The sequence below is a fragment of the Oncorhynchus mykiss genome, chromosome 23 (genome assembly GCF_057628025.1).
Source record: "Oncorhynchus mykiss isolate SJ-2025 chromosome 23, ASM5762802v1, whole genome shotgun sequence".
NCBI classification, from domain to species: Eukaryota; Metazoa; Chordata; class Actinopteri; order Salmoniformes; family Salmonidae; genus Oncorhynchus; species Oncorhynchus mykiss.
Genome location: NC_143044.1, coordinates 50261669 through 50275200, shown reverse-complemented (window position 1 = coordinate 50275200; position 13532 = coordinate 50261669). Strand labels below are relative to the sequence as shown.

Sequence of the window (13532 nt, the reverse complement as noted above, 5' to 3'; positions counted from 1 at the left end):
TGGAGGTTACAGATCACATTGAAGAAGACAGAATGGTAGATAGTTAGGTCTGGAGGTTACAGATCACATTGAAGAAGACCGAATGGTAGATAGTTAGGTCTGGAGGTTACAGATCACATTGAAGAAGACAGAATGGTAGATAGGTAGGTCTGGAGGTTACAGATCACATTGAAGAAGACAGAATGGTAGATAGGTAGGTCTGGAGGTTACAGATCACATTGAAGAAGACAGAATGGTAGATAGGTAGGTCTGGAGGTTACAGATCACATTGAAGAAGACAGAATGGTAGATAGGTAGGTCTGGAGGTTACAGATCACATTGAAGAAGACAGAATGGTAGATAGTTAGGTCTGGAGGTTACAGATCACATTGAAGAAGACAGAATGGTAGATAGTTAGGTCTGGAGGTTACAGATCACATTGAAGAAGACAGAATGGTAGATAGTTAGGTCTGGAGGTTACAGATCACATTGAAGAAGACCGAATGGTAGATAGTTAGGTCTGGAGGTTACAGATCACATTGAAGAAGACAGAATGGTAGATAGTTAGGTCTGGAGGTTACAGATCACATTGAAGAAGACAGAATGGTAGATAGGTAGGTCTGGAGGTTACAGATCACATTGAAGAAGACAGAATGGTAGATAGTTAGGTCTGGAGGTTACAGATCACATTGAAGAAGACAGAATGGTAGATAGGTAGGTCTGGAGGTTACAGATCACATTGAAGAAGACAGAATGGTAGATAGGTAGGTCTGGAGGTTACAGATCACATTGAAGAAGACAGAATGGTAGATAGGTAGGTCTGGAGGTTACAGATCACATTGAAGAAGACAGAATGGTAGATAGTTAGGTCTGGAGGTTACAGATCACATTGAAGAAGACAGAATGGTAGATAGGTAGGTCTGGAGGTTACAGATCACATTGAAGAAGACAGAATGGTAGATAGGTGTGTGTGTGTGTTGTGTGTGTGAGATCACAGGCCCTGTCTTCCAGCACTCTTCCTCCTTATTCTCCCCCTCTCACTTGTTGCTATGGAAAGCAGGAGTATTCTGTTGCTATGGGGAGGGTGATGTTACCTCTTCTGTATTTATTTTCAGACAAAATACCCCAGTTCACTTGTCCTCTAGTCTAATGACCTGGCCTCTAGTCTAATGACCTGCCCTCTAGTCGAATGACCTGCCCTCTAGTCGAATGACCTGCCCTCTAGTCTAATGACCTGTCCTCTAGTCTAATGACCTGTCCTCTAGTCTAATGACCTGTCCTCTAGTCTAATGACCTGCCCTCTAGTCGAATGACCTGCCCTCTAGTCGAATGACCTGCCCTCTAGTCGAATGACCTGCCCTCTAGTCGAATGACCTGCCCTCTAATCGAATGACCTGCCCTCTATATATAGTCTGACCTGCCCTCTATATATAGTCTGACCTGCCCTCTATATATATATATATTTCGGCGACCTTTTGCCACATTTCAGGCTTCAAACATAAAGATATAAAACTGTATTTTTTTGTGAAGAATCAACAACAAGTGGGACACAATCATGAAGTGGAACGACATTTATTGGATATTTCAAACTTTTTTACCAAATCAAAAACTGAAAAATTGGGCGTGCAAAATTATTCAGCCCCCTTAAGTTAATACTTTGTAGCGCCACCTTTTGCTGCGATTACAGCTGTAAGTCGCTTGGGGTATGTCTCTATCAGTTTTGCACATCGAGAGACTGACATTTTTTCCCATTCCTCCTTGCAAAACAGCTCGAGCTCAGTGAGGTTGGATGGAGAGCATTTGTGAACAGCAGTTTTCAGTTCTTTCCACAGATTCTCGATTGGATTCAGGTCTGGACTTTGACTTGGCCATTCTAACACCTGGATATGTTTATTTTTGAACCATTCCATTGTAGATTTTGCTTTATGTTTTGGATCATTGTCTTGTTGGAAGACAAATCTCCGTCCCAGTCTCAGGTCTTTCGCAGACTCCATCAGGGTTTCTTCCAGAATGGTCCTGTATTTGGCTCCATCCATCTTCCCATCAATTTTAACCATCTTCCCTGTCCCTGCTGAAGAAAAGCAGGCTCAAACCATGATGCTGCCACCACCATGTTTGACAGTGGGGATGGTGTGTTCAGTGTGATGAGCTGTGTTGCTTTTACGCCAAACATAACGTTTTGCATTGTTGCCAAAAAGTTCAATTTTGGTTTCATCTGACCAGAGCACCTTCTTCCACATGTTTGGTGTGTCTCCCAGGTGGCTTGTGGCAAACTTTAAACGACACTTTTTATGGATATCTTTAAGAAATGGCTTTCTTCTTGCCACTCTTCCATAAAGGCCAGATTTGAGCAATATACGACTGATTGTTGTCCTATGGACAGAGTCTCCCACCTCAGCTGTAGATCTCTGCAGTTCATCCAGAGTGATCATGGGCCTCTTGGCTGCATCTCTGATCAGTCTTCTCCTTGTATGAGCTGAAAGTTTAGAGGGACGGCCAGGTCTTGGTAGATTTGCAGTGGTCTGATTCTCCTTCCATTTCAATATTATCGCTTGCACAGTGCTCCTTGGGATGTTTAAAGCTTGGGAAATCTTTTTGTATCCAAATCCGGCCTTTAAACTTCTTCACAACAGTATCTCAGACCTGCCTGGTGTGTTCCTTGTTCTTCACGATGCTCTCTGCGCTTTTAACGGACCTCTGAGACTATCACAGTGCAGGTTCATTTATACGGAGACTTGATTACACACAGGTGGATTGTATTTATCATCATTAGTCATTTAGGTCAACATTGGATCATTCAGAGATCCTCACTGAACTTCTGGAGAGAGTTTGCTGCACTGAAAGTAAAGGGGCTGAATAATTTTGCACGCCCAATTTTTCAGTTTTTGATTTGTTAAAAAAGTTTGAAATATCCAATATTCGTTATATTCGTAATATATCGTTCCACTTCATGATTGTGTCCCACTTGTTGTTGATTCTTCACAAAAAAATACAGTTTTATATCTTTATGTTTGAAGCCTGAAATGTGGCAAAAGGTCGCAAAGTTCAAGGGGGCCGAATACTTTCGCAAGGCACTGTACATACATACATACATACATACATACATACATACATACATACATACATACATACATACATACATACATACATACATACGTACGTGTGTGTGTGTGTGTGTGTGTGTGTATATATATGTTGATACAGGAAAGACGGATAGCTGTGGAATGTGTGGGGGACAGGAGCAGAGCACCGTGTTGGTACAGGAAAGAGAGATAGCTGGGGAATGTGTTGGGGTCAGGAGCAGAGCACCGTGTTGATACAGGAAAGACAGATAGCTGTGGAATGTGTTGGGGGACGGGAGCAGAGCACCGTGTTGATACAGGAAAGACAGATAGCTGTGGAATGTGTTGGGGGACGGGAGCAGAGCACCGTGTTGATACAGGAAAGACAGATAGCTGTGGAATGTGTTGGGGGACGGGAGCAGAGCACCGTGTTGATACAGGAAAGACAGATAGCTGTGGAATGTGTTGGGGGACGGGAGCAGAGCACCGTGTTGATACAGGAAAGACAGATAGCTGTGGAATGTGTTGTGGGACGGGAGCAGAGCACCGTGTTGATACAGGAAAGACAGATAGCTGTGGAATGTGTTGGGGGACGGGAGCAGAGCACCGTGTTGATACAGGAAAGACGGATAGCTGTGGAATGTGTTGTGGGACGGGAGCAGAGCACCGTGTTGATACAGGAAAGACAGATAGCTGTGGAATGTGTTGGGGGACGGGAGCAGAGCACCGTGTTGATACAGGAAAGACAGATAGCTGTGGAATGTGTTGGGGGACGGGAGCAGAGCACCGTGTTGATACAGGAAAGACAGATAGCTGTGGAATGTGTTGGGGGACGGGAGCAGAGCACCGTGTTGATACAGGAAAGACAGATAGCTGTGGAATGTGTTGGGGGACGGGAGCAGAGCACCGTGTTGATACAGGAAAGACAGATAGCTGTGGAATGTGTTGGGGGACGGGAGCAGAGCACCGTGTTGATACAGGGCTCGCTCGCTCGCTCCCTCTCCCCGCTCGCTCGCTCGCTCCCTCTCCCCGCTCGCTCTCTCTCTCCCTGCTCGCTCGCTCTCTCTCTCCCTGCTCGCTCGCTCTCTCTCTCCCTGCTCGCTCGCTCTCTCTCTCCCTGCTCGCTCGCTCTCTCTCTCCCCCTGCTCGCTCGCTCTGTCTCCCCCTGCTCGCTCGCTCTGTCTCCCCCTGCTCGCTCGCTCTGTCTCCCCCTGCTCGCTCGCTCTGTCTCCCCCTGCTCGCTCGCTCTGTCTCCCCCTGCTCGCTCGCTCTGTCTCCCCCTGCTCGCTCGCTCTGTCTCCCCCTGCTCGCTCGCTCTGTCTCCCCCTGCTCGCTCGCTCTGTCTCCCCCTGCTCGCTCGCTCTGTCTCCCCCTGCTCGCTCGCTCTGTCTCCCCCTGCTCGCTCGCTCGCTCGCTCTGTCTCCCCCTGCTCGCTCGCTCGCTCGCTCTGTCTCCCCCTGCTCGCTCGCTCGCTCGCTCTGTCTCCCCCTGCTCGCTCGCTCTCTCTGTCTCCCCCTGCTCGCTCGCTCGCTCGCTCTGTCTCCCCCTGCTCGCTCGCTCGCTCGCTCTGTCTCCCCCTGCTCGCTCGCTCGCTCGCTCTGTCTCCCCCTGCTCGCTCGCTCTCTCTGTCTCCCCCTGCTCGCTCGCTCTCTCTGTCTCCCCCTGCTCGCTCGCTCGCTCTGTCTCCCCCTGCTCGCTCGCTCGCTCTGTCTCCCCCTGCTCGCTCGCTCGCTCTGTCTCCCCCTGCTCGCTCGCTCGCTCTGTCTCCCCCTGCTCGCTCGCTCGCTCTGTCTCCCCCTGCTCGCTCGCTCGCTCTGTCTCCCCCTGCTCGCTCGCTCGCTCTGTCTCCCCCTGCTCGCTCGCTCGCTCTGTCTCCCCCTGCTCGCTCGCTCGCTCTGTCTCCCCCTGCTCGCTCGCTCGCTCTGTCTCCCCCTGCTCGCTCGCTCGCTCTGTCTCCCCCTGCTCGCTCGCTCGCTCTGTCTCCCCCTGCTCGCTCGCTCGCTCTGTCTCCCCGTGCTCGCTCCCCCTCTCCCCGTGCTCGCTCCCCCTCTCCCCCTGCTCGCTCCCCCTCTCCCCCTGCTCGCTCCCCCTCTCCCCCTGCTCGCTCCCCCTCTCCCTGCTCGCTCCCCCTCTCCCTGCTCGCTCCCCCTCTCCCTGCTCGCTCCCCCTCTCCCTGCTCGCTCCCCCTCTCCCTGCTCGCTCCCCCCCTCTCCCTGCTCGCTCCCCCTCTCCCTGCTCGCTCCCCCTCTCCCTGCTCGCTCCCCCTCCCCCTGCTCGCTCCCCCTCTCCCTCTCCCTGCTCGCTCCCCCTCTCCCTCTCCCTGCTCGCTCCCCCTCTCCCTCTCCCTGCTCGCTCCCCCTCTCCCTCTCCCTGCTCGCTCCCCCTCTCCCTCTCCCTGCTCGCTCCCCCTCTCCCTCTCCCTGCTCGCTCCCCCTCTCCCTCTCCCTGCTCGCTCGCCCTCTCCCTGCTCGCTCGCTCTCCCTGCTCGCTCGCTCTCCCTGCACGCTCTCTCTCCCTGCTCGCTCTCTCTCCCTGCTCGCTCCCTCTCCCTGCTCGCTCTCCCTGCTCGCTCTTTTTCTCCCTGCTCGCTCTCTCTACCTGCACGCTCTCTCTCTCTCTCCCTGCTCGCTCTCGCTCTCTCTCTCCCTCCTCGCTCTCTCTCTCCCTGCTCGCTCGCACTCCCTGCTCTCTCTCTCTCTTCCCGCCTGCTCTCGCTCGCTCGCTCACTTTCTCTTTCTGCTCTCCCTGTTCTCTCTGGCTCCATCTTAATTAAGCTTTCAGTGATTCATCTCTTCCTATTTCCTTGACTACTTCTCAAGAGTATTGGAGGACAATGTCCAACTATGGTCTCGCTCCTCAGCCCTTCACTGCATTTTGAGGAGGAGGAGAGTTTAGATGGAGCTTCTGTCTGTTGAGCAGATCTAGTCAGTACAGAATGGACCAGCCAGCTCCATATATCACATCTCTTTCCTTCTCTCCCCCAGGTGAGGGAGATGGCTGCCACCACTCTGAGCGGTTTCCTTCAGTGTAACTTCCTGTCCATAGAGGGCCCCATGCAGAGCCACTTTGAGGCCCTCTGTAAGACCCGCCTACCCAAGAAGAGGAAGAGGGAGCTGGGCTCCGTGGTGGACACCATCCCCTCTGGAGGTAGCCATGAGCAAATTATACCTATAAGTCGCTCTGGATAACAGTGTCTGCTAAGTGACAAACATGTTAATTAGAGGTCGACCGATTTATCGGAATGGATGATTTAATTAGGGCCAATTTCAAGTTTTCATAGCGATCGGTAATCTGCGTTTTTGGACACCGATTATGGCCGATTACATTGCACTCCACGAGGAGACAGCGTGGCAGGCTGATCACCTGTTACAGGAGTGCAGCAAGGAGCCAAGGTAAGTTGATAGATAGCATTAAACTTATCTTATCAAAAACAATCCATCTTAACATAATCACTAGTTATAACTACACATGGTTGATGATATTACTAGTTTATCTAGTGTGTCCTGCGTTGCATATAATCGATGCGGTGCCTGTTAATTAATCATCGAATGACAGCCTACTTCGCCAAACGGGTGATGATTTAACAAGCGCATTTGTGAAAAAAGCACTGTTGTTGCACAAATGTACTTAACCATAAACATCAATACCTTTCTTAAAATCAATACGCAAGTATATATTTTTAAACCTGCATATTTAGTTAATATGCCTGCTAACATGAATTTATTGTAACTGGGTCAATTATGTCACTTCTCTTCCAACAGAGTCAGGGTATATGCAGCAGTTTGGGCCGCCTGGCTCGTTGCGAACTGTGTGAAGACCATTTCTTCCTAACAAAGGCCGTAATTAATTTGCCAGAATTGAACATAATTATGACATAACATTGAAGGTTGTGCAATGTAACAAGAATATTTAGACTTAGGGATGCCATCCATTAGATAAAATATGGAACGGTTCCGTATTTCACTGAAAGAATAAACGTTTTGTTTTCGAAATGATAGTTTCCGGATTTGACCATTTTAATGTCCAAAGGCTCGTATTTCTGTGTGGTATTATATTATAATTAAGTCTATGATTTGATTGTTGATAGAGCAGTCTGACTGAGAGGTGGTAGGCAGCAGCAGGCTCGTAGGCATTCATTCAAACAGCACTGTCCTGCGTTTGCCAGCAGCTCTTAGCTGTGCTTCAAGCATTGCGCTGTTTATAACTTCGAGCCAATCAACTCCTGAGATTAGGTTGGCAATACGATAGTGCGTATTAGAACATCCAATAGTCAAAGGTATATGAAATACAAATGGTATAGAAATAGTCCTATAATTCCTATAATAACTAAAAACCTAAAACTTCTTAACTGGGAATATTGAAGACTCATGTTAAAATGAACCACCAGCTTTCATATGTTCTGAGCAAGGAACTGAAACGTTAGCTTTTTTACATGGCACATATTGCACTTTTACTTCTCCAAACACTTTGTTTTTACATTATTTAAACTAAATTGAACAAGTTTCATTATTTACTTGAGACAAAATTATTTTATTGATGTATTATATTAAGTTAAAATAAGTGTTCATTCAGTATTGTTGTAATTGTCATTAATACAAATATATATATATATATATATATATATATATATATATATATATATATATATATATATATATATAATAATTTGCTGATTTCTATCGGTATCTTCTTTTTTGGTCCTCCAAAAATCGGTATCGGCGTTGAAAAATCATCATCGGTCGACCTCTAATGTTAATACTCTAGTCCACACTACATACTGGCTCTGTTACTCTGTCCACACTACATACTGGCTCTGTTACTCTGTCCACACTACATACTGGCTCTGTTACTCTGTCCACACTACATACTGGCTCTGTTACTCTGTCCACACTACATACTGGCTCTGTTACTCTGTCCACACTACATACTGGCTCTGTTAGTTACTCTGTTCACTCTACATACTGGCTCTGTTACTCTGTCCACACTACATACTGGCTCTGTTACTCTGTCCACACTACATACTGGCTCTGTTACTCTGTCCACACTACATACTGGCTCTGTTACTCTGTCCACACTACATACTGGCTCTGTTACTCTGTCCACACTACATACTGGCTCTGTTACTCTGTCCACACTACATACTGGCTCTGTTACTCTGTCCACACTACATACTGGCTCTGTTAGTTACTCTGTTCACTCTACATACTGGCTCTGTTACTCTGTCCACACTACATACTGGCTCTGTTACTCTGTCCACACTACATACTGGCTCTTACTCTGTCCACACTAAATACCACTTAAAACGGCCACTACATACACTACACGACCAAAAGTATGTGGACACGTGCTCGTCGAACATCTCATTCCAAAACCATGGCCATTAATATAGAGTTGGTCCCACCTTTGCTACTATAACACCCTCCACTCTTCTGGGAAGGTTTTCCATTAGATGTTGGAACATTGCTGCTGGGACTTGCTTCCGTTCAGCTACGAGCATTAGTGAGGTCGGGCACTGTTGCGCGATTAGGCTTGGCTCGCAGTCAGCGTTCCAGTTCATCCCAAAGGTGTTCGATGGGTTTGAGGTCAGGGCTGTGCTGTGCTCAGGCCAGTCAAGTTCATCCACACCGATCTCGACAAACTATTTCTGCGTGGACCACACTTTGTGAACAGGGGCTGAAACAGGAAAGGGCCTAGCTCAAACTGTTGCCACAAAGTTATAATCACATATTTGTCTAGACTTTCATTGCATGCTGTAGCGTTAAGATTTCCCTTCCCTGGAACTAAGGAAAACATGAAACCATGAAAAACAGCCCCAGACCATTATTCCTCCTCCACCAAACTTTACAGTTGGCACTATGCATTGGGGCAGGTAGTGTTCTCCTGGCATCCATGCTTGTGTGAGGCTGCTTGGCCATGGAAACCTATTTCATGAAGCCCCTGGCGAACAGTTCTTGTGCTGACGTTGCTTGCAGGCAGTTTGGAACTCGGTATCGAGTGTTGCAACTGGGGACAGACTTATTATCACCATAGCATCTCCCACCTGTAGCACACGCTCCAGCAGGTATATCTCTCTAGTCACCCCCAAAACCAATTCTTTCTTTGGCCGCCTCTCTTTCCAGTTCTCTGCTGCCAATGACTGGAACGAACTACAAAAATCTCTGAAACTGGAAACACTTATCTCCCTCACTAGCTTTAAGCACCAACTGTCAGAGCAGCTCACAGATTACTGCACCTGTACATAGCCCACCTATAATTTAGCCCTATCAACTACCTCTTCCCAACTGTATTTAATTTATTTATTTATTTTGCTCCTTTGCACCCCATTATTTTTATTTCTACTTTGCACATTCTTCCATTGCAAAACTACCATTCCAGTGTTTTACTTGCTATATTGTATTTACCTTGCCACCAAGGCCTTTTTTGCCTTTACCTCCCTTCTCACCTCATTTGCTCACATTGTATATAGACTTGTTTATACTTTATTATTGACTGTATGTTTGTTTTACTCCATGTGTAACTCTGTGTTGTTGTATCTGTCGAACTGCTTTGCTTTATCTTGGCCAGGTCGCAATTGTAAATGAGAACTTGTTCTCAACTTGCCTACCTGGTTAAATAAAGGTAAAATAAAAATAAATAAAAATAAAATTATGCGCTCCTGCACTCGGCGGTCCCGTTCTGTGTCCTAACATGTCGTGGCTGAGACGTTGTTGCTCCTAGACGTTTCCACTTCACAATAACAGCACTTACAGTTGACCAGGCAGTTCTAGCAGGGCAGAAATTTGACGAACTGACTTGTTGGAAAGGTGGCATCCTATGATGGTGGTGCCACGTTGATAGTCACTGAGCTCTTCAGTAAGGCCATTCTACTGCAACGTTTGTCTATGGAGATTGCATGGATGTGTGCTCGATTTTATACACCTTTCAGCAACGGGTGAGGCTGAAATAGGCAAATCCACTCATTTGAAGGGGTGTCCACATACTTTTGTATATTTAGTGCATCTTCATTTTAAGTGGCACACTAGTGTGGGTATTAGAACATAGCTGTCTACATCCAACGGTCAATTGTTTACTTGGAACACAGTTGCCATGGTTGTGTTAGATAGGCTTCTAAAATGCATTTGTCTTGACCTTGCTGAACATGTTATAGCTCAGTTTTTCAATGCCCCCCCCCCCCCCCCCGTGTGTGTAGATCTAGTGAGGCGACATGCTGGAGTGTTAGGTCTGAGTGCCTGTATCCTGTCCAGCCCCTACGATGTTCCCAGCTGGATGCCCCAGCTACTGATGAACCTGAGCGTCCACCTCAATGACACACAGCCCATTGAGGTGAGGAGGACTAAACACACACAGCTCAATGGCATGCTCTCTGTCACTCTCCCTCTCGCTCTCTTTTGATCCTGAATCTCGCTCTCTCTCGCTCCTGAATCTCGCTCTCTCTCGCTCCTGAATCTCGCTCTCTCTCGCTCCTGAATCTCGCTCTCTCTCGCTCCTGAATCTCGCTCTCTCTCGCTCCTGAATCTCGCTCTCTCTCGCTCCTGAATCTCGCTCTCTCTCGCTCCTGAATCTCTCTTGCTCCTGAATATATCTCTCTCTCTCTCTCGCTCCTGAATCTCGTTCTCTCTCGCTCCTGAATATCTCTCTCTCTCTCTCTCTCCTGAAGATGTCTGTGAAGAAGACCCTGTCTAACTTCCGGCGGACTCATCATGACAACTGGCAGGAACACAAACAGCAGTTCACTGACGACCAGCTGCTGGTTCTGACCGACCTGCTTGTCTCTCCCTGCTACTATGCCTAGATACCTGGTAGGACACACACTCCCATCCTAAAATGCTGACTCATTGTAGATCAATTCAAACGTATGCTTGGGTGGAAACCTCACCAACACAAGTTACAGTACATTGTAAACTTCAAGGCACTTCCTCAGGGCACCAACCATTAATCAAACCGTCCATTTGGTCTCTCTTTAGGGCCCTGGTACAACTTTCAGATGGAGATGATGTTTTCTTAACGGAGGAACGACACCCTGAATGCCCTCTTTGAGCCACTCAACAGTTCCTCACTCTGTTATTAGTCTGGGAAAGCCTCAAACTGAACAGAACAGGGCCGTATTCACAAAGCGTCTGAGTACAATTGCTGATTTAGGATCAGTTTTGCCTTTCAGATCGTATTGAAAACCATTATATGGACATGGCGATCTGATCCTCGATCAGCAGCGCTACTCTGAGACGCTGTGTGACTTCCAGAACAGACGAGCCTGCATGAGGGGAGACGGGCCTCACTTTCAGGTCCCTGCCCTCTGACCAGACCAACGGACGACACCTGGGTCATTTTCACTAGGCACCAAACATAATGAAACGAGGAGGAACTACCTGGATGTTTCCTTTAGAAAAAGTTTTTTTCTACGTTGTGCCGTAACGAATACAACCCTGTACCCTGAGGACCTTGGGGAGGGGGGAAATATGCATACGTAATGGAATGGATGCAGTTGTGTATTTGTTTTTAGCGCTCATTTACATTTCTACTATACTTAATATTTAAGGATAAACCATAGCATGGATGATTGATCTGCACTTTGTAATATTACTGTAATATTACTGTACAGTTGATTTCTCTTGTTCTTCTCGTGTGTGTGTGTGTGTGTGTGTGTGTGTGTGGAATGCTTGATGAAGATACCTGCAGGTTTCCCTCTATCTCTGGTCCAAGATGTAGTGCGCGTTCCCCCATTAGTGCACCACTACGCCTTAGGACCAGAGCTAGTTTCCCCCGTAATATTGCTCTCGGTACAACATCCCCTCAATGTTATCAACTCTGCACCAACTAACTATATTATCCCACTAGAGCAAGGCTCTCCAGTCCTGTTCCTGGGGAGCTGCCGTCCTGTAGGTTTTAACTCCAGTCCTGTTCCTGGGGAGCTGCCGTCCTGTAGGTTTCACTATGACCCTAATCTAGCACACCTGATTCTAAAAACTACGTGGTTGATCAGCTGAGTTAAGATAGTTACAACTGGGGTTGGAGTGAAAACCTACAGGAGGCTAGCTCCCCAGGAACAGGGTTGAAGTGAAAACCTACAGGAGGGTAGCTCCCCAGGAACAGGACTGGAGTTAAAACCTACAGGAGGGTAGCTCCCCAGGAAACGGGTTGAAGTGAAAACCTACAGGAGGGTAGCTCCCCAGGAACAGGACTGGAGTTAAAACCTACAGGAGGGTAGCTCCCCAGGAAACGGGTTGAAGTGAAAACCTACAGGAGGGTAGCTCCCCAGGAACAGGACTGGAGTTAAAACCTACAGGAGGGTAGCTCCCCAGGAAACGGGTTGAAGTGAAAACCTACAGGAGGGTAGCTCCCCAGGAACAGGGTTGAAGTGAAAACCTACAGGAGGGTAGCTCCCCAGGAACAGGGTTGGATTGAAAACCTACAGGAGGGTAGCTCTCCAGGAACAGGGTTGGAGTTAAAACCTACAGGAGGGTAGCTCTCCAGGAAACAGGGTTGGAGAGCCCTGCTCTAGAGGATAGGAACCATATTGTTCCAGGTCTCCAATGAAGTGTTCTTAGCCACAGTCTGTATGTGTTCAGATGATCGTTCATTATCATTAGATTAGGAGTGTTTCCCAAATGGACCCTTTTCCTTTTAGTGCACCACTTTTGACGAGGGCCCATAAGGCTCTGATCAAAAGTAGTGCACTATATAGGGAATAGAGTGTCATTTGGGACATAACTTAGATTTTAACCTGGCACACACATTTACATACTTGATGTTTGTGTACTTAGTTTATCTCTGCTATATGCATATTTTATTATGTGTGTATACCATGTGTATGTAACATAAATGCACAAACAGGTTTATTTATTTGTTTGAAGTGCTGATTTTATTATTCTTAGAGTTGCTGGTAATGAAAGCTTTTGGTTTGTGAGTAGATAGATTGTTCAGCTTGTTAGTGACGGAGCATTTGATGTAATCTGCTCTCGCTTGGGCAATGATGACTACGTAGCAGAGTGAGTGTGTGAGTGTGTGTTCATTCCTCAAGGATATGTGCAAGGTTTTCAGCTGATGGGTACAGTTTAATCATCATGGCATGTCTAAACCCCTCTCAAAACCCCAAGGGACTCATTTCCCAGACACAGATCAAGCCTGGTCCTGGACTAAAAAGCATGATATAATTGGTGTCTCCATTGAAACAAAGCTTTTTAGTCCAGGACCAGGCTTAATCTGTGTCTGGGAAACGGGGCCCAAGGAATAGCCAAACATCCTGTCCACCACCTTAGCACCCCTTCCCCTCTACTCATCAATATAACATTGTTCTCCATTCTTTTTAAAAACCCTAGTGAGAGATTTATTTTTGGTTCAATATTTACTTTTCCATGAAGACTTAAATCTAGTCTCATTGGTTCAGTTTAGTACCTCACACCTGTTTAGTGTAGTGCCAAAACTGCAGTGATTATTTTTAGATGTACTGTTTTCTGAAGAAAATAAAGAAATTCATGGGTTGTTTGTAACAAA

The 13532-nt window shown here is 47.1% G+C and overlaps 1 protein-coding gene across 3 annotated transcripts in view; it reads left to right on the top strand.

The window, feature by feature from the left end:
• LOC110503043 (proteasome activator complex subunit 4B) overlaps nucleotides 1-13532 on the top strand; it is a 97662-nt gene extending 84130 nt beyond the window's left edge. For 2 of the 3 annotated variants that reach the window (XM_090217579.1, XM_036960897.2), the window contains exons 40-43: nucleotides 6026-6188; nucleotides 10231-10364; nucleotides 10699-10840; nucleotides 11006-13532. In XM_090217579.1, the coding sequence (XP_090073705.1) occupies nucleotides 6026-6188; nucleotides 10231-10364; nucleotides 10699-10833 (432 nt within the window). In that variant the 3' untranslated portion in view covers nucleotides 10834-10840; nucleotides 11006-13532. The remainder of the gene's footprint in view (nucleotides 1-6025; nucleotides 6189-10230; nucleotides 10365-10698; nucleotides 10841-11005) is intronic. The other variant, XM_036960896.2, reaches the window with a different exon arrangement.